General features: G+C 48.6%; 9 protein-coding genes across 9 annotated transcripts; 6 read left to right on the top strand and 3 right to left on the bottom strand.

The window, feature by feature from the left end:
* Positions 1–8,838: 8,838 nt before the first annotated feature.
* EI90DRAFT_3157355 (uncharacterized protein) lies at positions 8,839–10,912 on the bottom strand (the record flags this gene model as incomplete). Its single annotated transcript, XM_039066106.1, has 3 exons — positions 10,712–10,912; positions 8,987–10,651; positions 8,839–8,890 (listed from the first exon to the last, which is right to left on the bottom strand). The coding sequence occupies exons 1-3, from the start codon at positions 10,801–10,803 to the stop codon at positions 8,839–8,841; spliced, it is 1,809 nt and encodes a 602-aa protein (XP_038911561.1). The 5' UTR covers positions 10,804–10,912.
* A 218-nt stretch (positions 10,913–11,130) lies between these two features.
* EI90DRAFT_2934751 (ribosomal protein L7/L12 C-terminal domain-containing protein) lies at positions 11,131–11,754 on the top strand (the record flags this gene model as incomplete). The annotated part of the gene is made up of 4 exons (XM_039055119.1): positions 11,131–11,265; positions 11,319–11,408; positions 11,464–11,580; positions 11,638–11,754. Coding segments are annotated over 4 exons (459 nt in total), but the record flags the coding sequence as incomplete, so codon positions are not given.
* Positions 11,755–12,589: 835 nt separating this feature from the next.
* EI90DRAFT_3019579 (uncharacterized protein) lies at positions 12,590–13,662 on the top strand (the record flags this gene model as incomplete). Its single annotated transcript, XM_039057383.1, has 4 exons — positions 12,590–12,642; positions 12,719–12,788; positions 12,866–13,190; positions 13,352–13,662. The coding sequence occupies 4 exons, from the start codon at positions 12,590–12,592 to the stop codon at positions 13,660–13,662; spliced, it is 759 nt and encodes a 252-aa protein (XP_038911563.1).
* Positions 13,663–15,168: 1,506 nt separating this feature from the next.
* EI90DRAFT_2934654 (uncharacterized protein) lies at positions 15,169–17,598 on the top strand (the record flags this gene model as incomplete). Its single annotated transcript, XM_039055115.1, has 12 exons — positions 15,169–15,244; positions 15,312–15,329; positions 15,384–15,731; positions 15,790–15,825; positions 15,873–16,097; positions 16,157–16,261; positions 16,317–16,416; positions 16,524–16,570; positions 16,627–16,668; positions 16,728–16,793; positions 16,850–17,236; positions 17,288–17,598. The coding sequence occupies 12 exons, from the start codon at positions 15,169–15,171 to the stop codon at positions 17,596–17,598; spliced, it is 1,761 nt and encodes a 586-aa protein (XP_038911564.1).
* Positions 17,599–17,796: 198 nt separating this feature from the next.
* Positions 17,797–18,863, top strand: EI90DRAFT_2977081 (uncharacterized protein). Its single transcript, XM_039055901.1, has 4 exons — positions 17,797–17,940; positions 18,005–18,130; positions 18,192–18,254; positions 18,354–18,863. The coding sequence occupies exons 1-4, from the start codon at positions 17,828–17,830 to the stop codon at positions 18,751–18,753; spliced, it is 702 nt and encodes a 233-aa protein (XP_038911565.1). The 5' UTR covers positions 17,797–17,827; the 3' UTR covers positions 18,754–18,863.
* A 995-nt stretch (positions 18,864–19,858) lies between these two features.
* EI90DRAFT_2335968 (uncharacterized protein) lies at positions 19,859–20,965 on the top strand. The gene is made up of 4 exons (XM_039052900.1): positions 19,859–20,437; positions 20,474–20,479; positions 20,534–20,575; positions 20,682–20,965. Exons 1-4 carry the CDS (start codon positions 20,210–20,212, stop codon positions 20,898–20,900), a joined length of 495 nt encoding a protein of 164 aa, XP_038911566.1. The 5' UTR covers positions 19,859–20,209; the 3' UTR covers positions 20,901–20,965.
* A 29-nt stretch (positions 20,966–20,994) lies between these two features.
* Positions 20,995–23,112, bottom strand: EI90DRAFT_3075426 (pyridoxal phosphate-dependent transferase). The gene is made up of 5 exons (XM_039061571.1): positions 23,089–23,112; positions 22,723–23,013; positions 22,057–22,657; positions 21,931–22,001; positions 20,995–21,877 (listed from the first exon to the last, which is right to left on the bottom strand). The coding sequence occupies exons 2-5, from the start codon at positions 23,010–23,012 to the stop codon at positions 21,115–21,117; spliced, it is 1,725 nt and encodes a 574-aa protein (XP_038911567.1). The 5' UTR covers position 23,013; positions 23,089–23,112; the 3' UTR covers positions 20,995–21,114.
* A 395-nt stretch (positions 23,113–23,507) lies between these two features.
* On the top strand, positions 23,508–24,485 carry EI90DRAFT_3075427 (uncharacterized protein). The gene is made up of 2 exons (XM_039061572.1): positions 23,508–23,900; positions 23,968–24,485. The coding sequence occupies exons 1-2, from the start codon at positions 23,567–23,569 to the stop codon at positions 24,279–24,281; spliced, it is 648 nt and encodes a 215-aa protein (XP_038911568.1). The 5' UTR covers positions 23,508–23,566; the 3' UTR covers positions 24,282–24,485.
* EI90DRAFT_3157361 (CCAAT-binding transcription factor (CBF-B/NF-YA) subunit B-domain-containing protein) lies at positions 24,276–25,250 on the bottom strand. The gene is made up of 3 exons (XM_039066107.1): positions 24,945–25,250; positions 24,518–24,873; positions 24,276–24,447 (listed from the first exon to the last, which is right to left on the bottom strand). Exons 1-2 carry the CDS (start codon positions 25,095–25,097, stop codon positions 24,556–24,558), a joined length of 471 nt encoding a protein of 156 aa, XP_038911569.1. The 5' UTR covers positions 25,098–25,250; the 3' UTR covers positions 24,276–24,447; positions 24,518–24,555.
* Between the last annotated feature and the right edge of the window lie 134 nt (positions 25,251–25,384).

Raw genomic sequence — 25,384 nt, forward strand, 5'->3', positions numbered from 1 at the left:
GGAGGAGTTCTCTAGTGGAACGCTTCCAGACGCGCGCGCACCGCTGGATTTGCTGTTGGAATGGAGACAGTTAACCCTGGAGACGATTGGGATGGAATGCAAGTATGACCAGGCCACTGGAACACTCCTATATCGCCTCGTACGCCCGCGCCGCCACCAAATGCGCTTCATTGTCCAAGAAGCGCGGAATTTCACTCAGGTAGCAGCAGCACTGGGATTCATGCCGCGCGATTTTGAGGTGGACCCCCGGGGCGATTGTAGCTTAATACTGGGTGGATCTCAGCTGAGTAGCTCGCGTATAGCCTGGAATTTTCTGGTTAGGCGACTGGCTGATTTTTATTTACATTTCAAACGCATCAAAGAGGCCATTGCCTCATATTCGCTGGAAATGCAGCCATCCAGCGCTATTCCGACGCGCTCCCAGCCACTCCCAGCCACTTCCCTCCTCCAAACCCCCATCCCAACACCATCCAACACCCCAATTTCGCGTCAGGCTCATGCAATCGCGCGCCCGCTTGCGCAGACGTGTCTGGTTCATGAACCAACCGAATTTGGGTCAAAATCGACATGCAAACACGCGATTTCTTCGCATTTGGACACCCCAGTGCCCCCTCCAGTCCCCCAGCGCGTGTCAAAAGCGGCAGACGCGTCAAATTCGATGCGAACGCCGAGTCCAACGCCCCCGCTTCCCCTCCTTTCGCACCCGGCTACTCCACCACCAATTCCCTGGCACACCCAGCCCATTTCCGCGCGCCCCATACCCTCTCCAATCTCTCTAATCGCTGTGCCGCCCCCAGAAGCGCCGCATTCTCTTTTCATTTCACCTTCCACTTCCACTCCGACTCTCCCCACTCCAACACCTCTTCTGCCGACTCCAACAATCCCTCTTCCCCAACCTCTCTCCCACCATTCTCCCCCACTTCCCTCAGTGTGGCCACCTCTCTGCCGCACTCCAACTCCGTCTCCGGCTCCACCACACCCATTCATGTGTGGTGTGGGTCCACCTCAGCCCCAGGTCCACTCTGGGGCACTTCTGCCTCCCCCAAGGCTTTTGGGGCCTATGCGACCACCTGGTGAGCCACCTCCCTGTGGGACCATAGGAGTCTGGGGGGCTGAGGCCTCATTTACTTTATTTCTTATAATTTTGATGTTTTATTTCATAATTTAAACCTCATGCCAAGCTTTCCCACTGGGTTTTGGTGCTGGCTGAGGGACTTTTTCTTTATTGTGAGACTTCTCTCAACCTTTCCTTTTCTTTTCTTTCTTTCAATTTGGGAACTGTTGTCACTCTGCACAGAATCCCATAAGAGTCTGGGGGGCGATGTTATGGAAATGGGACATTTCCCATTTTAGACTCTTATGGGTTCTGTATCACATGATTTGTATAGTAATTGAAGTTAACCAATCAATAATCAACAAAAACCCGCTGCCACACTACCTGTTCAACTACATGTTAAACCATCTGTGAAACAACCTGTAAACCCTTATGTCCAACCCCCTTCCCTATTCCTGTGCCAGAACAGACGAAAATGGGCGCCTCCGGCCCCATTTTTGTAACAACATGGGTCCTTTGTAAAGTGAATAACTTTACCAAAAATGGACACATTTATTAGAGATCTGGTGGAGTTATTAAGGAGCTACTAGCGCATTATTTTCATATTTCTATGCAATTTTAGGATCCCTTCCCAGGGTGCAATAAGCTCATGAAGTGAAAAGTGCAAAACATTGCAACGGTTTTTTGGGGCACTGTATAGTGTTGTAGGAGAAATAACGGACACACTATGGAAACCCATTATGGAAATATGCCAGATAAATCACAAAACCCCATATGACAAGTAGATATGAGAAAATAGAAGGACCTGAACTTTAATGAATTTTAACGAATTTTTTTATGAATTATTACGATTATACGCGATAAATTGGAAGAAAGAAAATTAGCAAAAATACTTCAAGCTTAGCATCAACAAGACGGAATTCTCGGGGGAATTTATAGCAAATATTAAACAAAGAATTAGGACAATTGACCAAGATTTGACTATAAAAACAATCAGAGAACCTCCATGGAAACTACTTTCCCACGTCCACTGTAGGAGAAATAACGGTCACACTATGGAAACCCATTATGGAAATATGCCAGATAAATCACAAAACCTCATACGACAAGTAGATATGAGAAAACAGAAGGACACGAATTTTTACGAATTTTTACGAATTATTATGACTATACGCGATAAATCGAAAGAAAGAAAAATAGCAAAAATACTTCAAGCTTACCATCAACGAGACGGAATTCCCGGGGGAATTTATAGCAAATATTAAAACAAGAATTAGGACAATCGACCAAGATTTGACTATAAAAACAATCAGAGAACCTCCATGGAAACTACTTTCCCACGTCCACACACATAGCCAAGGATGGAAGTACCACGGAACAAGGATTCCTCAGGAACTAATGCAAAATTCAAAGTCGTGTTTATAATAGGAAATGTAGATGTCCCCCAAACGGACCCAATGAGAGTAACTACAGGGGAAACTACCCATAAACGATGGAGATATGACTAAAACTCCTGCAAAATGAGGACAATATCTAAAAGGCAAGCGCGAAAATTAACCAGTAATGACCGAGACAAGCTTGATGAGGCATTAGAAAGGAAGGGATCTAATCTTAATCCTCCCAAATTTTCATAATAAAAGGATCATGCATTAATGAGATATCCAATAACGGGAATAGCAACATCAAAAGTCCGAGCTCAGGGAAAAGACGATGTTTGCGTAGGATCCATAATTAAAACATACAACGAAATTTACACGGAAATTATGAAAAATGGGGAACTATAGTTATGCAAATTTTCAGCCCAAACGGTCCAGCCGTTGTGAAGTTATACCCATGACGGGAATATAGAAATCCGCATCATGTGTAATGACACGTGAGGGTGGCGATGCACAGGGAACCGGCCGTCGGAACCGAGATCCGCACTTCGGCAGATCGCGAAGACCAATTTCCGTCCAAATAAGGAAGAGCCCGGTCAAAACAAAGCATGGAAAGTGCAAAACAACCTTAGATCATGAGGGAAAAATCTGAAATAAATCACAGAAGCCCATATGAAAGAAATAAAAACCTGCGCATATCGTAAATCCCGAACAATTAAACGGAAACGGCGCCCGCATACGAACGACTATGGGAACGACGCATGTGATTACCGAATGTCCATGCGAACTTTTGCTAACTCAACGAATACCAGGAAATAGGACACAACCTTAGTACCATTGGAAAGGTGGGAATAAATGAAAATTTATGATACCAAGAACGTGAGAAAACATCCAGAAATGAATGAGATATAGGGACATGAAGTTAGAAACCTGGAAACGCGCGGGAAAACAGCTTCAAGAGGTCCAGAGTCCTAAATAAAATACATAAAAATATGATATCTTCAAGGACGACCTACTATAACAACGAACAATACATATGGAGGATTAGGATGTGATAATACAAAGGGGAATCAGGGAATATGAACGAAATTCACAAAAACCACTAAACTACGACAGACCATGGCGGGAATTTTAGGGAACAATATTCTAATGAGGTGGAGAGCTATAACACATTCGTTTGAGTAATTCTTGACTACTAGCAACTTTTTCTTTCAGTTTTAAACCTGAATAATTCACTCATTTACCATTTCAGTCTCATTTTAACTAAATGTCACTAAATAAAAATGGAATAAATCAGCTGAAGGTCTCAGCACAGCCGTACGCATAGTAATGCAAAGTTTGAATTCAGAATCATTGAGTCATAGCAAATTTAATGGTATATATAGGGAATTTGAAATAGGTAACTGTGGCAAATGCAGCGCAGCCAAGTTCTAATTAACCATTAAAATAGCTTAGGCGAGGGAGGACAATAAGGATTCTAGGCGCAGTCTGACTGCAGTAGAACCGCAGTTCAGCGCAGCAAAAGCACAGTAGAACTATAGCGTGAAAATTTCATTTTTTATTCAGTTTGAGAAAAATACACTGTAAATAAATCCTGTAAATAGAAGGTAGAGCGTGAAAAAGGAAGGTGACCCAAGGAGTATAAAAGGGAGACCCTTTCTGTGACTTTTCGCCCCCCTTAGAGAAGTAAGAAAATAGAGTATTATTTTTCTCAAGCATTTCTGGTTGTCACTCCAGTGCGAAAAAGTGATATACAGTTAAGATTGCCACTGTAGTAAAAGGCGGCAATTAAGGAGAGAAATATTAAGTAGATATTTCAACAGGAGAGCTGGTTAACACTCCAGATTTCAAAGTGTAAACACAAAACAGTTATCTTGCTACTGTTAAAACAAGCAATAAAATAAGACAAAAATAAAACAAACCCAAGGGACACTCCAGACACAATCCAAATTCATTAACTGAATAGAATCTTTGAAACTTCACCAAGTAGAAGATTAAATTCAAGTTTAAATCCAAATTAAACAATGCTACACAGAATTACACCTAGACAAATTAAGAAATTTCAATAAAGAAACAGCTCCGCAGGGCTCGGTTTATCTGTAAGTCAATTCCCAGGAACTTTAAAACTAACCCATAAAAATAGAATTAGCCAAAACACTCGGATTGGTACTATATTTACAATAAATAACACTAGTACACTTCCCCATCCTAACTAAAGAACCAGGGAACAGCTTGGTGGTGGTCTCGTTTGAACCTCCCAACTGACCTTCCTTCGTTCTCTCCTTCAACGGAATGGTAGGCGATAACCCAGAAACGGAAAGGAGGGATAGGCCCGAAGGTGGGCTTGCAGGGCAAGCAAGTGTATTGCCCAGCGGAGGTGGGAGTGCGCTAGCGGACGTTGGAGCTGTCTGGAGGCCTTCAGGGCTCTGTACTTAGGGAGGCATAGGTAATAAATTGAAAAGGGGGGTGGTGACCATCGAGGGGTACCAAGGTGATTGCGGAATACGGGAGCTCCGAGGTTAGTGAAGGAGGAGTGGAGGTAGACCAGAGGGATCGGAGGGAGTGGAAGTCAATGGCTGGGGATGGATATGACACCAAGCTCTTAACATTCTTCCTGTTTCCATTGCCACCATCCATCAGCTATTTTCCTTGTTTTTTTGTTCTGATTTATCCTTTTTTCTATATATACACCCAGTTTGTGTTGTACTGTTATGGATATAGAGTCTCCAACAACCATATCCGTTGCACAGTCAAAGATCTCCCCTTCTCTCTCTCTCTCAATACCTTACATATTGTCAGGGCACACCTGTCAGAGACTGGATTTTGTCAGAGGCTGGGATATTGTCGGAGTCGGAGATTGTGGCAGAGGTCTGTTGGAGCGCGCATGCGGATATGTGGGCGGAAATATGCGGCGCGTCCGGAAGCGCTGTTCAAGGTTAGCAGAGTGGGATCGCGGCCTCAGCGACTCAGGTGGAGCGCTGTGCCCTGAGCTTGACGTTTGGGGGAGATCCCGTATTTACGGATTGACACTCACAGCGGACTTCAAACAAGACTTGCGGGCGGAGCGGACCTGTAGGAGGAGTGCGGACTCCGCGAGCACGGACTCAGGGGGGGGGAAGCCCCCTTTGCAGAAGGAGAGACTCAGACCAGACAGGGGGGTACTCTAGTTGATTTCAGACTGAGGTCCCCAAAAGTATTTACAAGGTATATAAATAGGCAAGAGGGAATATAGAAAGGCCGGTCAGTCCGGCGTGGTCCGGCGCGGAGATAAGCGGGGATTGTCAAACTAAATAAGGACAAGAGCCTGGGAACTGGAAAGGAGGAACAGATCACTAAACAATAAGTGGCAAGGGTTATTGATGAATAACTGAATGAGATCAATAACCTAGTGCCAATAAAGAGGGGATCAAATGCCGATATTGGCAGGGAAGCAAACAATAAATGGCACTCGGCAAGGAATGAATGATAAGCTGCCAAGTGACAAATGGCCAGAGGAAAAGCGGAGGTCAGCACGCGGCGCCGATACAAGTCCGCAAATAAGCGGGGTCGGTGCGGTGCCGACACAAGTCCGCGAACAGAAGTTGATCTGCCAGCACTGTCACACAAGGACAGCATGAAGGCCAACAGAGGTACAGAGGGGAGTGGGAGTGTTGACCTGACCAGAGGTGTCAAGGGCAACCAGAAGTGGCCAGAAGGTGCAGAGATGGGCAGAGGGTGTGGAGTGGGCAGAGGGTGCGGAGTGGACGGAAGCGGGGCATGGCTGTGACCACATAGCGGGAAGCGATGAGTGTGGTTCAGATGGAGACAAGGCAGGCGTGACTGAATGCCGGGAGCGCCAAGGGCTCAGGAACTGGAGGTAAGGTTGGAATACCGGCAGGGTCTAGGTTCTGATTCTTGGCCAAGTCTCACGCAGTAAGGCAGGGGGCCAGGCATGGGGTTGGGGGCTGGTTAGGATGGGTGTCGGGTCGGCGGATTCGCCTATCGGCATTGGTTCGCCGCTGACGGAGCCCTGGGATTTGTCGGTCATGACAACACCCGCCTGACCCCACTCCACCCAGTCCAACCCCACCCGATCCCACTACCCTCACCCGATGCCCCCATTCTCCCTCCTCCTTTCTCTCCTTCTTTTCCTCCTCTTTCTTCTTTCCTTTCTTTCTCCTTCTTTCCTTTTCTACTACACGGACGACTTCCTTGCTCAATGTACCATTAACCAGGCTGCACAACACGCCCGGACCCGGACACACCGGGTGACGCCCTACACACCGGACGCTCCTGAGACCTCTTACGGAGATACCCGGGCGGACACGGCTGTGCGCATAGATGACGTGGCGCTCCCCACGTGACCTCCAACCGCATGTACATAAACACAGCCTAAGTGGGAACTGAGAAGTAACCTTCTTCTCACACTTCCCACTTTAGGCAAGTAGCTTACATTCCCCTGCTAATAATAATAACACACTTCCCACTTTAGTCTAAGTGGCCAGAGACCCTTGCCTGCTCCGGGCCCATTGTTATGCACACCCGCACCGCACCCTACCGGGCCCTCAGCCCTGGGCGATATACCTGGACGCTCTCGACCCGGGTCGGTCCCTGACACATATCCTCTCCCATTCTATCCCTTCCCCCTCCCTCATGCAAAGCTTTCCCCATGTCACGACCCAGCAATTCCCATGGTCAGGTGACCACTCCCCACACCTTCTCCCTCCTCCACTTCGACCCTGCTAACTCCGCTACCCGCCCAACGCTGCCTGGACAAGCCCATCACCCCTCCCTGTCACTGCTACCTTTTCCATGGCCCATCACGGGCCTATGAGTCATTCCTTGTTCCTCTTGTTTTCTTGACGGCCATGCATGGCCATCCTTCTCCCACGCTCTTTGTTTGTTTTGTTCCTTCTTAAAGCTGCCTGCAATCTCCGTGAGATCTGGCGACTTATTCCTATTCATTCCATTACACTTAAATACCGGTTGTACACTACCTCATACTGCAGTTCAAAAATCAACTAGGGTTACCCCCTGTGCTCCCTGTCTGATCCAGTTGCACCCTCTGCCCTCTGAAATATCGGGGCCATTGTCAGGGGACAGACCCCGGGTCCCCATGACCCTCTCTCTATAGCCCACAGCCCTGTGTGTAAACAGCCTATCCTACTGTGGGTAAGAAAGTGATATAAACAAAGGGGCAAGTAGATACACTTGCCTACTGTGGGTAAGAAAGTGAGAAGAAGGTTAACTTCTCACTTTCCCACAGTGGCCCCAATATGGCAAAAACTTCCAGGGATACCCGGAAGTCACATGAGGTGGGATCCGGGGTCGGATCATGTGGCGCACGGAGCGTGCAGCGGGGGAAGTGCGCGGGAAGTGGAGCGGGTCCGGGCGCGGGTCCGGGTCCAGGCTAAGTCAGGGTATGTGCCCTGACAGCCATGTCAAGTATGAGGCACAACGCTCATGGACGAGTCGTTGAAGCCGAAACCCCGCTTCGCTGCAATTGTCATCACCGCCCTTAATGGGCTGTTACACCAGAGTAGCAGACCTTAACGGTCGCCGATGGCGAGTCACGGTAACGCTTTTTCCCATGCCCTGACACCCCATCAGGGTTTTGGTGCTGGCCGAGGTTATTTGTATTTTGTGGGATTTCCCACAACCATTCACTTTGTAGATAGTCATGCATCATGTACAGAAACTGCCAGAGGCAGTTCCCACAAACTGCTATGAACTACCTTGTGATTCCTTATAGACACATATGGCTGAGCCTCTCTGGGTGTCTCCATGGGAGATCCCAAGGGTGCCCACTGTGGATGTGAGGTGAGTGTGGTGGCAGTGGCAGTGGTGTAGGAGTTATAGGTACAGGAAGGGTGCACAATGCACCTGGGGTGTGCATGCTCTATGGGCATGTTGGCAATACCTAGATAAAGGGAAAGGTTGTCCATGTGGTAGAAAGGAAGAGGGAAAGGGGAAAGAGAGTTAGAGGAGGGAGGAGTGGGTGTGCCCTGACAGGAAAGAAGAGAACCATGTCTTGACAAGTACACAGTGGTAGGCATGGCATATGTCAGTCTCTGAGAGCTTGGTTGGATGACCACCACTGGGCTTAGAAACATCATTCTCATGATGATTTCATCTTGCAGCCTTGCATACACAACTCAACAAAGAAAAGGGTACCGGTGGTAGGCTGGAAATCATGGGTGGTGCAAAATATGCGAGTGGCTGGTGGAGCACCAGAAATGTAGACAGCAGTTGCCATCCAATTTTTTAAATAAAACTCGCGCAACCAGTCCAAGCCTCAAAGATCAACACAAACTTATCGGTCTAAGCCCAATCATCCTCCAGGGATTGCAAGCGAGTCAGGAAATCAATAATCAACTCAAGAGAATCGTTACTGCATTGAATAACCGCCCAATCACCGTCCTTGGCTCATTACACAAAATCGTGCATTTCGGTACCATCGAGTTGTTCTCCTTCAATCCATCTGACTAAGGTCCTCAGCCTACCCCTTACTATCCACCGCGCCCTCGCGTCTTCACAACAATCATTGTCACGCATGATGGGTAAACGCATCACGCACCCGAACGCGCGCGAGATATCCTGCCAAGCAGCCCGCATGACCTCCCGGTCATTATGTGATGTTCGCGCAAATGCAACAAGACACAAATATATGATGTCTGGGTTGATGGGGGGGTTGGGAGGCGAGGATGAGTCTGGGGAAAGGGGAGTATTGGAAGGAAGCATTTCGAGGAAATGTGAGAATATTAAATTCAGATCTTCTGAAGTCCATGTTGCTGCTTCGGGGTGTGTAGTAGCGGTGGTGGAGCGAGCGAGTTCGAGTTGCCTTCGACCAAATCTCTTCCTTTGCTTTCGGGCTGCCCAAGTGTTGGATATGTTGGGCGACCATGCAACACCTGTATTAGCAAACCCATAGCTGATAATTCGATCTACGGCATTCTGAACGGGTGCAACGCCATGGCGCGTGAAACCAATGAACAATGCCCGAAAGACGTCCGCCGTTGCGTCATATGTTTTCGTTCCACCGTCGACGCGGGACAGCCGTCCAGAACGCCAAGGTTGTCTCCTGCAGGGCGTAGTCAACATGTCACGGAATACCTCTATGGCGCCAATGAAGTCTCCATGATACGCCAGGCACTGAATGATGCATCGAAAAGTGATGATGTCCGGACCCTGGTTCAAACAATTCTCGATGCCAGAAATGCACAGTATGGGATGAGAATCCATCTCGTCTGGAAGTAAAGAACCCTGTAAAGCACGATATATGGAAACGGCGTTCTCCAACCTTCCTGTCCGCCCATATGCCCATATAACAGAGTTAATTCCATCAATACCGGGATTGATATCGTTACGAAGCATGGTTTCTATAGTGGGGGGTATGCGTTCAAGTGCACCTGTGTTACCGTAATGCTTGATCAGAGTGAGGTGGGTTATTCGGTCCCTGTCTATACCGTATTCATCAAATAACGTCAAGGCACGCTTGACGAGGTCGGCTGAACGTGTCCGAGCGGCTACATTAAGGAGGGAATTAAGTGTCCATACATCCAAATTCGCCTTCGGAAACACCGGTCTCGTAGTAAGTGCTGAGTCACGATGATCATCCCCTGAAAAAGACGATTGCATGTCTTCCACGATTTTCAGTGCCGCGTCAAAGTCCTCCAACTCTGCTTTCCGGAATCCACTTCCAGCAAGATGAATAAGTGCATTCCATTCCCATAAATGAACCTCTTCTTGCATATTTCTCAACTCAGATATAACGGCGAGGAGTCGAAGAAAATTCTCTCGAGTTTTCGGACGTGCCTTGGCAAGGAGCAGAGCAAGACGGTGGAGCAGATCGGGTTGCAAGAGATTCGACCCCATTGGATGTGTCATTGCTATAGCCTGATATGCGTCCCATGCCTCCGCCCGATCAGAGCGCCGTACGGCGCGATGGAAGTTAGAAACAAGTGAAACAGCGGATGGGTCGTGTCGGATAAGACCCGGCAGTTTGTCTGCATCAAAGGGAGACAATTGGGGATATTTGAGCGGTGTTCGAGGACGCGACCCTAGCTGATATGATTGACTATGTTGTTCAGGGCCATTGTGTGTGGGTGGTGGCTCTCGTAAGTCTCGTTCTCGGGAAGTCTCTCTTGGCCCCTCCTTTGGCCTAAGCCGTGCTGCATTGACAAGCGCATACGACAGCGTGTCTCCGACAACATTAGTTCTCAGCTCATTTTCAGAGATACGACTAGACATAAGGAGATATCAGAACGTCGAATGGGCACCAGGCTGCATTCACATAACGCACGAACTAGTCGCAAATTGGGAAAGTGCGCGTGGGGGAGTTGGGATATGGACTCTCGAGGGCGTTGTTCTGCATAGCATGCGAAAAATTGTCATAAAGAGACTGCACTAGCAGTCCCGACCATCCCGGCCAAGGTACCTTCAAGTGGAATTTTCCTGTCGTTGATGACGCCCCAAGACTGTACGGGCTTTGCCGATCCGAGGGTATTGCGTGTGAATTTTTGGTGATGAACATGCGCATGGTATGGACTGCTCAAAAACATACTGGAAGCTTTGTTTCTCACTTTTGTCTGCATGTAGTTACGTGCTTCTTTGTTACCGATAAGAACAGCCCCTATAGCGTGCAGACCGTGCGTTTCTTCCCCAACAAAGTGCGCCTTCGTAAGCGCTAACCTTGGGCGTAGTCCAGCCCGGAGGTCACTGGCCACGGCAGCTGAGGCATCACCGGCCTCTCCTACCTCTTCACCAGCTAATGTGGATTCAAAATTAAACAAAATTGTTGACGACATCTCCGGTCTTACATTACTGCAAGCAGCTGACCTGGTGACACTCCTGAAGGTGTGTTCTAGTGCGCTTATTCCACGTAGATTATTGCATTGGCCTACACCTAGTCTCGCTTGAACATTCAAGAAATAGCCATGCCCGCCCCAACTACTGCTCCCGTTGCGAATGTCTCTACTGAGGACATTACACCCCCAGAGGTTCGCCAGATTAGTCGTGACTTATAATCTCCGATTCTTCCACTAGGATGATTAGGAAAAACCAAAGGAAAAGACGATATTCAACGTAACGTTAGAGAAATTCGATTCCGTGGCCAAAGCCAAGATCATCAAAGAAATCAAGTCCATTATTCCCAACATCAACCTTGTTGAGGTACGTCTTGTTCTAATGCCCTGGTATTGATTATTTACATACATACATTCATTGCAGGCGAAGAAATTTGTCGAATCCGTGCCGAGGGTTGTCAAGGAGAATCTTCCTAAAGAGGACGCTGAGAAGTTGAAGAAAACGTTCACTGATCTTGGAGCGACTGTCACTTTATCGTGAATCGTAGAGCATTCAACTAATACAAATCAGCATCACAGTACCTTTTACCCCCCTCAATCGCTACTCGATCATATGGGGTTACGTCGGCGGCCGGTCAACATGGCACAACCCAGTAGCAGAAAAATACGGGCGCCTGTAGCCCAGTCTCACGAGATGCCTGCCACCAGACCGAACCACAGGAGATTAAGTATGACAGAAGGAGCCGAGTGATGAAGTCCACAGCAACCGCTCAGCCGGCTGGAGCGTTGTCCATGACAAGCACTATCAGCTCGCTGAAAGGGGAGATACTCGCGTCGAATCGAATCGAATGCAAAAGAACAGTTGAAGCTATAGCCAGAATGCGTAAATAAGCAACCCATCAACAACCTGCCCCCAGGATATACACGACGTCGGGCCACCAGATGTTGTTAACCGCCTAGCAGTTGCCGGAATGAGGGATGCGCTGTCTCTCAAAACATCAGTCCCATTCCATGCAACAGCAAAATCATTCAGCTGCCTCTACGCAAGTGCCAGACGTGTAATTGCAGTGCTACCTATTTAAAGGAGCAATGCTCCGTGACTTGCGTTCTTCGGCGGCCCGTTTCCCTGTAGCTGCCTGGTCCTAGCACTTGACAACCCTCGCCCGCATCTTCTTCCGCTTCACGATGAGCAAGCAGGCTTATCTTTCCCCAATTCCCCACGATGTCCTCTCTGAGCGAAGAGGCACTGGTATCTATCAAAGTGACGACCTCTAATCAAGCCACCCAATCTCGTCAAATAAATGCAGCTAAACTACAAAGACTCCACATACCATTGTCGCTAGCCGGATGAAGTACGTTCACCACAGCACTCCTCGATGCAGCTTCTCTGGATTTGGACAAAGCCCCAACGCTTCCGCCCGCAGCCAAGGTTAGGTCAGACGTCCCAATGGAAGGCTTGTCACCCTCGGATCTGGTGACCTACAGATCAATGACGGATTCCTTAGGTGTCGGCTAGAACAGCTGAGCAGAATGAACGGAAAACTGTCGTTATTTCTCGCGGAGTTGTTTCTAAATGTTCTATTTTAGTAGAGGCTAGGATCCTGCCTATCTAAATGTTACAGGATTACAACAGGTGCGGCATATGAATATAGCATTTCTTGGAAGGACCCCGTCCCAATATCAGCGATGCCCTTCAGAACGAGCCATTTGGCGGGTCTCAACCAGTTGACAGTAAAGGCGTCATTACCCATATTTTTATTTCGATCCGTCTCGCTATCAGTCTTTTCGCTCGAAGCGATGGCACAAAGTTAGCGAACAAGTCGACATTATACGTGGACGCCTGCAAACGTATTTGCCTGTGCTGGCTCAATCAAGGTGAACGTGCTGTAGAGCACCTCAAAGTCGCAATCGATATCACTCTGAGGTATCCAAACCTAGGCCCTGTTCAGGATAGCATTCTCCGCGCCACTGCTCAAGGTCTCTACAAGATAGATGGGAAATGAGGAAATGATCTGGCTTGAAGTTCTGGAGAGAAGAATCGGCGCGGGGAATTCGAAGGCCACGGCACTAAAAACCTTGCCCGATCATATCCCTACTTTCTGTTTCTGAAAGTCCACAGACACTCAGAATCTTAGCAGCTTGCCGCCAGCACTTCCGACGATCCAAATGCGCGGTTGCCGCGGAGTCTGCTGGCGTAGTACAAAGTATCTTGGCCATGAAAAAGGAGAAGAGCCCCCTCGAGGTGCGGAAAGGCACCCCTTCACACGCACGCTCGGTGGCGACGAGGTCCCCCATCGATTCCATTCAGGCTGGGGCCCTCTTCTTCTGGCACTATTGTGCCCAAATTGAACGCATGCTCTCCGACGCATACCAGTTATTCATAACGCTGGGTAGTGGTCAAAAGCAATTGGACGTCCATCTGGTTTTGCAGTACCACGACAAAAGATAATAGTGCCTCCATCTCTGGTCACGATCCGCACCTATTGGCGCCTCGGAGTCAATCCAAGAACTGGTTTTCTTTCCCGCATCATTAGCAGAAATGACCCATGAGGGGGACGTGTAGTCATTCGTTGAGTGGTACATGAAGCACTTGGATGCCAACGGCTGGACTCAAGCGGGCTCCGCAATCTCCGGGGATGTCAATCCAGTAGATTGTGAGAAACCGCCTTGTGCAAATCGGGTCGACCTCCCCTCTATTCGGATGGTGGGGAGCAACCGTCTGAGGATGCTGCTAGCCTAGCGTTGGAAAGAACCACCTTTCATCTCGGGCAGATCAATGCATGGAAATGCCGGAGATTCCCCCCAACTACATGCAAATGCTGATGCTGAGGCACCGCGAGATGCTAAAAAGTATCTCTAATGTCTACTCCTTCCTCAGAGCTTGCGACGCGATATAGGATATTTGTGAAACGCGTGGGGACCCTGGGACCGGATTGATCTTGGCCAAATTTCATTAACAATTGCCCCTACAGACCTCTCGCTGGTAAAGTTGTTCATGGTCGCAGTTGATGATCGGCGGCAGCTGGAGACTCAATAAAGCCGTTCTGACGGTTCTAAGCGTATTCGTCTGTGAAAATCCTGGAAGCGCCAGGAGAATCGAAGCTGAAAGCTTCGCGTCATAAATCGGTTACTGATATGTACGAACATGAAGTATTCGACGTTGGCACTGCATGTAGTGGTATTTATTGAGAATTCGATTGGGGAGCAGGGCATGCCTCCACACTTGCACAGTCAGAACGCGCACTGCGCCTTCAGTACAAAATAAGACTATGACTGGATATCGGGTGATATGCGGAAAGCACAAAGATCCGCGGATCTATGCGGACTTGAGATACGATGTTGCGGGCAATGTGGCAGGCCGACTTTATGTAATGGGCAAGTTTTAAATTACGAGATCATCACACGTGCTGTGTTTTGGTTTTAATTGATAATATAATATTGATATTCTCATTCCACAACACGTGACCTACGTCTTTATTTATGGACTGTTCCATATTCACTTAGGATTTATTTACACATAGTGGCGTGGCATAAATTCAGCCCTATGAGCTACTGCTGCGCATGGAGAAATATCCTCATTCATGCTCTCCGCTTGACGCGCTATGACTATCACCTTCGTCCTGTCTATCTTGCTTGCTTACATTGTGCAAGGACATGCTCAAGTCACTATCTACACTACACCCACTGTGCTGCCCGATGGCAGTCCTATTAATCCTACCTCTGTCCTCCAATCTATAGAGGCCCAAATAACCGGTCTCAATGGTGTGGTCAACCCCTGCTTTCGCCTCCTTTTATTCTCACCCCGATGCATCATGTAGCCTATGCTTCAGTAACCCTTCAGGCGCCCCCATTGCCAAGTTCGATGCCCCCTTGAATTTCCCCGTCCAGCTTTACAGCGGTGAGTTATATGCAGAAACCCATTTTCTGTCCGACTGAAGGGTTGGGATCAGGCGGGATGAATAGTCTCAGCCAGAAACAAAGTGGCACTCTCACGGGCTTTTCCATCGAACTTTCCATCGCAAACCAGCTTTGTAAGTGGTGGCCGTGGTTTTCAATCAACAGAGTGCTCATGCAAAATTCCATTCATTCATTTGACAGTGGGACGTAACTCTTCATGTAATCCAGTCATCCCTTCTACCAAGAAACAACTCGCTGATTGTGTACTAACAGTAATCAATGTACCTTTCCTTAATTACCTTCAAGGCATTCGCTCTCGTGCTGGCGCAGGGCCTGTCGTTCGGGTCGGTGGTAACTCGCAAGAGAGTACCGAAATTTTCTTGGAGACTTTCCAGCCTCATCATGAATTTCTGAACAAAACCGTCATTCCTGGCACCATAACTCCCGAAGTTAACATTGCGTTGGATCTATTCTATGCAATGTCCAACATTAGTACATTTGTCGATGTTCAGTGGTATGCTGGCCTACCGTTCGCCGCTCCTTTGAACCTTTCGGGCATTGCCACGATGACGGCTTATGCGGAGCAAGTGCTTGGGGATAACCTAATCGCTCTCCAACTAGGTGAGTTGCGATCCTTACCACTCGTGAAAATCGTTATCAATGATCCACGCGACCGAAGGCAACGAACCGGATTTGTACGTCTCGCCCACCGGAAGTTTGGTGCTGCCTAACATGACACTAGGTTCGGTATCGGGGCCCGAGCACGTCCTACTGGATACTCAATCCAAAATTTTATGTCGGAATGGAACCAATCCATTCAGGTTATGCAACAGGACAGCGCCATTACGAATGAATCGATCCTTATCGGGCCTTCCATCTGCTGTGACATCGATGGGCAATGGAGCATCGATCAAGTCATTAACGCCGGCTATATCAGCACGTTCAATAAACAGCTCAAGCAACTCGCGGTGCAGTATTATCCTAACGGTGAGTCTCCCGGTGCAGCGACTTTCGCACTCTTGAGATCTGAGGACGATCGACAAAAGATAATTGCGCGGGTTACAACCCCCCTACTGCGCAAAGCATTTTCCCTAATTACCTGATGCATACTATGGCAACGAATTCGGTTCGCCAGTATCTAAATGCCTCAGGTGCGTAGACTAGGGTTTTATTCTGAATGAGACGAAAACCTACAGACCTTTGCAGTTGTTGCACAGAAGGCTGGGAAGCCTTTTATCATGTTTGAGACAAACACGGCTTCTTGTGCTGGTTTCCCCGGATTGTCGGATAGTTTTGGCGCTGCATTGTAAGTCCTTATATTTCTCAACCCCAGCCCACGCTCACAGCTGGCTATGACAGATGGGCAGTCGGTGAGTGTGGAACTCTCGTCCCCCGAATGTGCCAAACTAACAGGTGGAGCGAAGATTATACATTACAGCTAGCTTATGTGAATTTTACAAGTGCGCGTTTGTACTCCATCGTCCAAGGGGGAAAACGCTGATTTCTTTTGATTCAGATGTCCTTTTCCACTTTGGTGGTCAAAATTCTTCATACAACCGTTAGTCACGGTGCCGCATTAAGGGCCTCCGTAGAAGCTGACGCAGCTATTCCCCCTAGCGTTCACCCCACCTCCATCCAACTGGAGTCAGGCTCTAAATAATATGTGGAGCACTGGTCCTGTTTGTAAGGGGGTTCCTTTACATTCAATGCTTCTTATCTAACGCATCGTTAACATCTAGACTATTCTGCCCTCATGGTCACAGAGGCCCTTGGATCGTCGAACCAATCCCAAATTGTTGACCTAACTCTCAACAACAACAACCCATACACCGTAGGCTATGCCATCTACGAGAATGGTAATCCTATGCGCGTCGTTTTAATCAACTTTATGAATGATCCAACCGGTGCCAGCGACTTCACCGCAACTGTTGCGATTGGTGGTGGCACGTCGGGACAGCCAGCAGCCAATCCAACGTCAGCCACAGTGAGATACTTGAGTGCGCCCAGTGTGACGGAGAAGCGGAATATTACATGGGCTGGCCAGTCATGGGGGGCATTATTCAGCAGTGATGGGAGACCGCAGGGTAACGTTAGCACGCTGACCGTCCAGTGCAATTCGAACAACGGTAAGAGGCATTTCCTTCACTGCACCTTCCAAGTTGCCCAACCCCTATCAGGTTGTCCTGTCAAGGTTCCTGCGCCAGGCGCAGCTCTCGTATTCCTCTCGGATCAATCGGTAACTGAGTCTGGACCGGGGACACTCACCGAAACATTCACAACATCCGTGTATAAGTATCCGAATGAACCAACTATTGCTCAAGCCGTTTTGGCGACAAGTAATGGGAGGGGTGGCAAGGGTCAGCCTCCGCAGTTATTGGACACGAGCAAAGGACAGGGTAATGGCGATCCCCTGGGTGCGAGCGTGTCGGTGCTTTGTATTCTTTTGGCCGCATTGGGAGCAAGTATTGGATTGCTTCTCCGTGGTTGATCTAAAGGGCACCAACATTACAATATTCAGTTACGGACCTGTATTTCTTCTTCCAAAAACTTTTCCCTTTTGCAAGTTTGACGATGAGGATTTCAATGAGCATAGGCAACTTGCCTAATCGAGATAGGGGATTGCATTTGTCGTGCCCATCGATGAATTGCCCTTGCCCCTCGAAGTCGAGATTGTTAGTTGAACCGGCATTCCCCAAATTTTCCCACATCTTCCACACATGGCTGAAGGCGAGATTTGTCTCCCAGAGCATGCTTATTACTGTTTCGATGTGTTGCAAGCTCATCTCACCAACTCACCTCTACCCTCACCCCCCTTTCCCGATGCGAAGTAGTGCGTATTGAAACTATCCGATCGTACGCACAGTGTGTGATGGGGAGAATCATGATATCCTTAGCCCACTCTTCGTAACGTGGAATGTGCGTTCCAGCAAACCAGGCGGTCACTCAAAGCTGAGGGGGTGCATTGGGAACTTTGGAGATCAGGATCTTGGGAAGGGTTTGGCGGAATACGCTCTCATTAGGTATGATGCACGGTCTCGCTTGGCGTGCGTCCAGCCGCCCTGAATGCGCCCTGGCGTGAAGTGCCCTAGAGGATCATAGATTCAATCCAATCCAGGAGAAGGAGCTTCCGAAGCTCGAATGCTCGTAAGTTGGGGCTGGATTTTCTTACAAGCTTATGCCTAGCTTCGCGGATCAACGTTAACAAAGCGCGTACTGATGCCAATGGTTATCTTTCTCCCCTAGTGTCTCCCTCTTAACTGATTTTGAAGATGCCTCTAATTATCTAGACTGGACGATTGGCGTTCATGGGATATACATCTCTTTTGAGAACCCATATATTAGAGACTCATCGTTTCGGAACGTTTTCTCCCGGAGAAGGACATATTCAAGGAACACAATGACTGCGACATACCTACCAGAGGTTATACCTGAACAAGGATGGGATAAAGTGGAAGCTATCGAAGGTGCAATGCGTAAAGCGGGGTGGGATGGTGACATTGACGAACAGCTAAGACAAAGCGTCCGGCTGCGTCGGTATCGGAGCCGGAAGATTACGGTGTCTTGGGGAGAATACCAGGCATGGAAGGAGAGTCAAATAACTAGCACTACTAGTGGGACAGACACTCCAAACCAGTCCGAATAAGGACTCGAGCCTGAGCTACGATTTTAAGGTGTAAACTTTCCATGAGTTTTAGAGTGTAATGTTCTGTGTAGTAAATATTATTCTGAATGATTTGTCAAACTCACATCTTGAAATGTTCGTACGTGGAGGTAGAGTCTGTCCTATAGCGTGGCAGCGCCCTGTTTGGGTTCAAAAAACCCGTGCAATATAATGTGTCCAGCTGGTTCGAGAAGGTGACGAATGAAGTATCTAGGATATGAGGTACTCGCAGGACAAGTCTGCTCTGCGTTCTCCGCACCAAGGCTGCGCAGCAGGCCTTTCTACTGGCATATGGATGGATGAAAGTACATACGTGTCCATACCTATCGACATATGCCGTACTATAATGACCGGGTGAAAGATGTTGGAAGAAAATAATAGACGGATTACTTGTCAATGGGTGAGTGTGAGGAAAGTAGAATGAATAAATAACACATAAGAGGGGCATGCATCCCCTGCACTGGCATGAACTGTCAGATGGTGTGGGAAAAAATAACGCGATCCCCAGTGCAGAGGTCGCGCTGTGTGCTGTGGTAAGCCCAAGAGGTGTTGAGGTTTGTGTGTGCGGTTCGAGTTGAGGCGAAGGGTGTTGTCGAAGGATTGTGTCACGGTTGGCGGTTCGACGAATAAAGTGGCAGCGGAGGGCGTTGAATGATGATGGCCCCCAGCTCATGCAAGTTAAATGAAAGCATGAAGTGGAAAGGCTGTCGGTAAAAAAGGTAGTGGAAACCCAGCCGTCTCCGCTTCGTGTACTCGCACTGCACAATGTAAGAAAACAACGAAGTGCGCGTCGCTGTCACCTAAACAGCATTCGATCCAAGCATTTGTTACACGAATCAATCCACACTATTCACAATGAAGGTGCGCGTTCTTGGATGGAACATGGAGATCGGTAGAGTGTTACATTGTACACAGAGAGGACGGCGTAAAAAAGTTCTTTGAGTGCATGAAGATCAGTCAATCATGTATCAGACCAGAGCGGAGGATAGTGCTTGCAGAGGCGAGTCATCATGAGGTCTCCGGGATAACGGACACGAATGCTACTCTGTCGAGGTGGTTGAATTGACCATTAAATGCAAGGTGATTATAAGGACACATCGCAAACGGAGTTCGGGGTGAAATAGTAGATATGGGCGGATCGCTGAGAAACATCCAGTGGTGTCCAAGACATGAAGTTCCCTCCAAGTTGCATTGTCATCGAGTTGGAGAGGTATCGTGGACCTCAAATAGAAGAACTGGGTGAATTGACGATAACCCAACGAACGATGGGAGTCGCCATGCAAAATGGAGACAAGGATGTTATCCAAAGAAGACTGATTGATGACGACGGATGTTGCACACGCTTTTACAGATTACCGTGCACAAGGGAAAACCATAGGGCAGACATTGAAGCACCACTGAGTGGAACCCTTACACCTTTTAACGCGTATGTGACATTATGGAGAGTGCAAGTGTTAGAAGTTGCAACCCAACGCCACTGGCGGTCAGAGGAGTCGGCAGTTGCCTGGCACGAATGCTGCACTCGGGCCACAATTCACGCTTTGCTAACCTTTATGTTCTTTCACAACGTTGTTTTCACGCTTTGTTTTCCTTATCCCTTGTTTACGATTTACTAGATGGGGGCGAATACAAGACAACGTGTGAGATCAAGATTTGTCTACTAATCGTACGTAAAAAATAAAAGTCACAGATCAGCACCAAGGAACAGGTACATTAATTACGTCACATTCTCCAGAGAAACCCGCAATCAATCAATCTCCAGGATAACGAAGCGAGCACTGTATTGGGAGGAGTGATATCAAAGGTACTATCCGCATCATGCAATCCGCGAATTACCGGTGCGGACAGCTTTTGGGGTGCTGCCCTCACCAGCCTCACCTCGCCCTCCGGCTTCGGCGAATGACCCCCAGCCTAGATATGCCGTCCCAATGTTCTCGGTGACGACTTTGGGGATCCCGCAAATCGAAATCTTTACGTACCCTCTTGTGCAATCAGAGGCTACGCAAGCTCCGAGTCCGCCAACAAAAATGAAACAGGGTACTGTCCTCATTTCTACAATGCGCTGCTCCTTGGGTCATCACTTGGGACATCTGTTTGGCCACGCCTATTACTTGCCGAGACAATCTTGATGGTATATCAATATATCTCAACCTCAGAAATATTTACGTGCCTCCGAGGGGCGGTGCATGGTTACCGAAGGCTGAAAGCACATTTTTCCCAAGCGGCCCAAAACAGAGTGTATTTGCCGGTTCACTCATGGAACTGAAAACTGTAACTGATATACATACGGCGCCCATATTTATACTTCGCAACGATATTGAAGGATTTTCCATGCGCAAGCGCTTACACAGGCGCTAACTCACCCGTAGGATATTCCGAAACATTCCAGCTCCTCCCATACATGTGACTCGCATTACAACAGGGATCCCCTCGGTTCCAGTATTTATCCTGCGTGAGGTCGCAACAAGCAGTCGAGCCACTTGCCAGGACCGTAGCGTCCTCATGGTACGCACCCGATTCCCGTTCCTTTGTGTACTTCTTTACGAATTGTATGAACATCCATGCGTCCTTGAGTGTGCTTGCAAGTCCAAAACTAATCCGCAAGATCCCCTCTTCCTCGATAAAGCGCTCAAGATTTTCATTTATTGGGTCAGAATATGCTCGGATCGTGGTGTGAGGTGAATCCCGTTCGTTGTTAAGAGTCGATTGTGATTCTTCGAGTTTGAAGTTGGCAACTTCATTTGTAACCCCAAGTAACTCGGCCGATGCTCCTGGATTGCACATACAGCCAGATCTGATGTGTATCCCAGCCTTTCCTGCTTCACGCTCAACCCGATGAGGGGGAACGCGATCGCCAGTTGAGTTCAGCAGAGAAAACGAAACCATGGCTCCGTGAGTTTGCGGAGAATACGAGTTGGGAGAGCCGGATATAGATTTAGCCTTAATGGCAGGGGTCGGAGAGTGGATGCGAACGATGGGCTTTCCATTGGTGTGACGCAAGGAGTCGAGGTAGGATAACGTAAAGTGCATCAAAAGGGCTAAGCGAGAAGGAAGATACACCGAGTAGCTATTGAGGAGGTCAAGAGCAGGTTTTACTGCGGATAGTCTGAGGACCAGATCAGAAAAGCGCAATTTTGGATGCAACGAAACTTAGCTCACGATAAGAAATTGATAGTTCCATCCTCCCATCTTTCGTGATGATCATGAAGGAGCCGACCGATTCCGGGCACCTGTGACCGATAATTAGTACGGGCTGTGCCATCCATCCCCGCGTCAGCCACATACTTGGACGATTCGGACAGATCCGCCACTGAACCATCGCTTCTTTAGCTTGGTCAGGAACGTGCTGCGCGCCACAAGTGCTCCCACGCCGGTCGGATAGCCGATCATCTTGTATAGGCTAATAGCCATTGCATCCACTGAATTACCAAGACTGCGCAGCGAAATACGGGTAGTGGGCGCTAGGGCTGCAGCATCAAGCAACGTGTCGAAGCCATACAGCTTTTTGACAAGATTGAGGATCTCTAGGTCGTATTTATATCCAGAGACATTTGACTGGCCAGTCAATGCAAAAAGCCCAGGATTTGGTGATGTTAGACGAGGGAGGGCCGCCAAGGTCTGCGCAATGTCACCGAACAACGGTGTATAGGAAACATGTGCTCCTCCGGCGAACGCATATTCGCGCAAACCATTAACGGAGTTATGAGCGTCCAGAGGAAGTATGAGATGTGAGTGGTCGGGGAAGTATGGGTATGATTCCCCAACGATTCGGAGAGCATTGGATGCGTTAGAAGTGAATATAACTGTGTACTCATTGGGGTCGGCGTCGAAGAAAGAAAGGACAGCCAACCGCGCTTCGCTTGCGAGACGGGAGGACATCTCGGAACTAGTTAGAGGCCCAACTCAGCTCTTCATCTCACACACTCGAAAACTTGGCATCGTGCTTCGTACCTTGGAGATGCGCTGTGAGGGTTTCCGAAAACAGCTCGCTTCATAAGACGTGCGTGATTCTCCACGAGTGACTTTGGGTATAGACTGGCACCAGTATAATCAAGGTAGGTACCTGCATCATTAAGTCGAGCGTATTCACGTTTGCGAAGGAGATCAACAGGTTTCGAGGCCCGCCACTCGGGATGCGCCATGACGAAGAGCCTCTTGGCGGATTTATACGACTTGTTGGAAGATAAATTGAACGGACGGAGAACAGGCCTTTCGCACCCTTCGCGCAGAGTGCTCTTCATCCTGGGACAATGCAGAGGCCGCAGTGTTAAGGGTGTCAGCCATACGTGATGCTAACTATTTATACCAGAAACCGACCAAGGAGACTATCTATCATTGCTGATGCTTTTCAAACCTGTGCACACCACTGTGGAGGGGACGGCGTAGTTACCCCATATGCGAACCACGAGTTGGGTGCGTGATGCACTCATCCGAAAGTAACATTGATGAAACTGGAAAAAACTTTCGGGGTCGGCCAGTCATTGAGTTAGTATCGCGGCGCGATAATCTGGCGACAGGGGTCGGCCCGGAGTATGGGTCAGGGCAGCATCAAGGTGCCGCGGCTTTAGGAACCCGGACTAATTCCTTTGGGGCTGTCCTCAAGGTCGACTGCTAATGATTCATGGCAGCTAGAGTCCAAGCAATGAGTAGTGACAATATTTCTTAGCGTTACATCCGTTGGTGACTCCTGGGTTCAGTGATTCCAGAAGCTGTATGCATGTGACCGTGACGGCACTCATTCAACGTCTGTGACGCTTTCTTATTTGTGGTCGAACCTTGCTGCTCTTAGTGCACAATGGACGTGCGGTGCATGTCGCATGTAAACCACCCTTGGTTCACATCCGGACTCAAACGAAAGCGTAGTGTTGTGGGTTCATCGAATGCGTGCGACTCAATAGAAGCGGCCACAAAGAAACGGCGACAGAATGTCATCGAACGCGGTATGGCGTCGCTCACTCTAGACTCCAGTCCAATCATACAAGGCACCGCATCCCAATTGCCCCCGCTAGCAGCCGCATCCCACTCGCAGTCCGTCCTGTTCCTTCATTCCCCCGCTGTTGCTGAGACATCCCGTCCTGTGCAAGAGGTTCGAATGAAATCCGCATCATGGTATGAACCTGAAAAAGATAGTAAGTGATTGAGCTCCTGTAACCTCCCTGTTCATCTTCCTTTCAATGCCCGATTCCGCGCTTGTAGGAGTTGTTGTCCTGAGCTTGGATTCTGACGACGAGTCCGAAGACGACATCACGACCGGCGGCAATGTGCAAGAAGCTAACAACACATCATATTATGTGCTACCGTCCGTGGTGTCGCACCTCAACAGCTTTACCACAGATACAGTCCCGAGCAAAGACGAGGACTTATCGAAGGCTCTGGTTCTGTTCAGGCCTGTTTTTCAGCAATTCGAGACACCACGAACGCCCCTTCCTACATCCATCACGGCAGATGAGACAAAGATTGACGAAAATGCTCTTGTTGAAGACGTTGACATGATGGAAGTTGACAGCTGATACACCTTTAATATTTACAACGCCTAAACCAGATCTTGATAATGCTACAAGATTACTCAGTAGTGAGACCCGCAAGCGTGCGGATCGTTTAGGCTTCGTTCGGTATGAAGAAACAGGCCTGTTTCTTCCAGTTTTTCAATTCAATATTCTCTCTCATTTCTTCTACCTAAAGAAACACGCAATTTTTGTATTAAGAAACAGGAAGAAACAGACCAAAGAAACCTGTTTCTCCATACCGAACGAAGCCTTAATAAGTGCAATCTACCGTGACGCACTATACTCGTTCCCCATTGTTCCAACCTCCGTATAAAACGGACCCGTCACTCGACCCAGCAGCGGGCTCTTTATAAGTCGCAGACATCAACTCGTAAGGGTCCTGTCCGAATTCGTGCATGGATGCTGTGAGTCCTGAGAGTTGAGGCTGCTGTTTCTCGGAACTAGGTTCATCCGGGTAGTGTAGTTGTCGTGGAGTACCATTTTGCGTTTGCCCCCTTTCCCGGAGTTCCTGCTGTTCAGCAACGGTCAAAAACCGACCTCCTGGACCCCGTGGTCGTCTGAGAGCATGGCGGTGACGAGATTCATGCAGATAAGGCTGAAAAGCATACATACGGGCTTGGTCTTAGTGCGCCCTTTGTGTATTCATCAAGAAGCAAGAGAACATGCCTTCCGTTCCTTGGATAATCTATGCAATTCTTCTAATCTAGCTCGTGCAGCGCGTCGCTTGAGAATCCGATGATATTGTTTAGCATTGACGAATAATGGCTCATCATCAACGAGGTTATTATTGGCAGCAGAAGCTGCAGGATCATCCATCATGTCAGTTCCTGCGGATCCAGTCGATGGGGTCGTCCGCCGTTGCTGCCCGTGTCCTTCGTCATCGCCAGCGGTGGCAGTGTCTCCCCGTAGTTTCGGTTTCTCATTGGAGTTAAATGGCGTGCTCTGATAACTGCCCTCACCGTTTATTGCCGTCTGATACGCTGTATACGATTAGCAATGAGTCAGCCTAGACTAGCACCTGAACCCGTGCCCAGTGAATGCGGACCTGCAGATAAAGGGTCTCCATAGTTAGTGGGATCCTGCGTTCCCATTGGCTGCCTGTCACC

The sequence above is a fragment of the Cantharellus anzutake genome (genome assembly GCF_015039405.1).
Source record: "Cantharellus anzutake strain C23 chromosome Unknown EI90scaffold_61, whole genome shotgun sequence".
In the NCBI taxonomy this organism is placed as follows: domain Eukaryota; kingdom Fungi; phylum Basidiomycota; class Agaricomycetes; order Cantharellales; family Hydnaceae; genus Cantharellus; species Cantharellus anzutake.

Bases quoted from the DNA above. Each gene is read 5' to 3' on its own strand.
- EI90DRAFT_2977081 (XM_039055901.1), top strand. From the start codon at position 17,828: ATGGCTGAAGGCGAGATTTGTCTCCCAGAGCATGCTTATTACTGTTTC. The intron at 17,941-18,004 runs GTGCGTATTGAA...TGATATCCTTAG, and splicing joins CCCTTTCCCGATGCGAAGTA to CCCACTCTTCGTAACGTGGA. The intron at 18,131-18,191 runs GTATGATGCACG...CCTGGCGTGAAG, and splicing joins GCGGAATACGCTCTCATTAG to TGCCCTAGAGGATCATAGAT.
- EI90DRAFT_2335968 (XM_039052900.1), top strand. From the start codon at position 20,210: ATGGAGAGTGCAAGTGTTAGAAGTTGCAACCCAACGCCACTGGCGGTC. The intron at 20,576-20,681 runs GTACTATCCGCA...AATGACCCCCAG, and splicing joins TGGGAGGAGTGATATCAAAG to CCTAGATATGCCGTCCCAAT.
- EI90DRAFT_3075426 (XM_039061571.1), bottom strand. From the start codon at position 23,012: ATGAAGAGCACTCTGCGCGAAGGGTGCGAAAGGCCTGTTCTCCGTCCG. The intron at 22,658-22,722 runs GTACGAAGCACG...GCCTCTAACTAG, and splicing joins CCTCACAGCGCATCTCCAAG to TTCCGAGATGTCCTCCCGTC. The intron at 21,878-21,930 runs GTGAGCTAAGTT...TCTGGTCCTCAG, and splicing joins GGAACTATCAATTTCTTATC to ACTATCCGCAGTAAAACCTG.
- EI90DRAFT_3075427 (XM_039061572.1), top strand. From the start codon at position 23,567: ATGGACGTGCGGTGCATGTCGCATGTAAACCACCCTTGGTTCACATCC. The intron at 23,901-23,967 runs GTAAGTGATTGA...CCGCGCTTGTAG, and splicing joins GTATGAACCTGAAAAAGATA to GAGTTGTTGTCCTGAGCTTG.
- EI90DRAFT_3157361 (XM_039066107.1), bottom strand. From the start codon at position 25,097: ATGATGGATGATCCTGCAGCTTCTGCTGCCAATAATAACCTCGTTGAT. The intron at 24,874-24,944 runs GCATGTTCTCTT...TATGCTTTTCAG, and splicing joins GATTATCCAAGGAACGGAAG to CCTTATCTGCATGAATCTCG.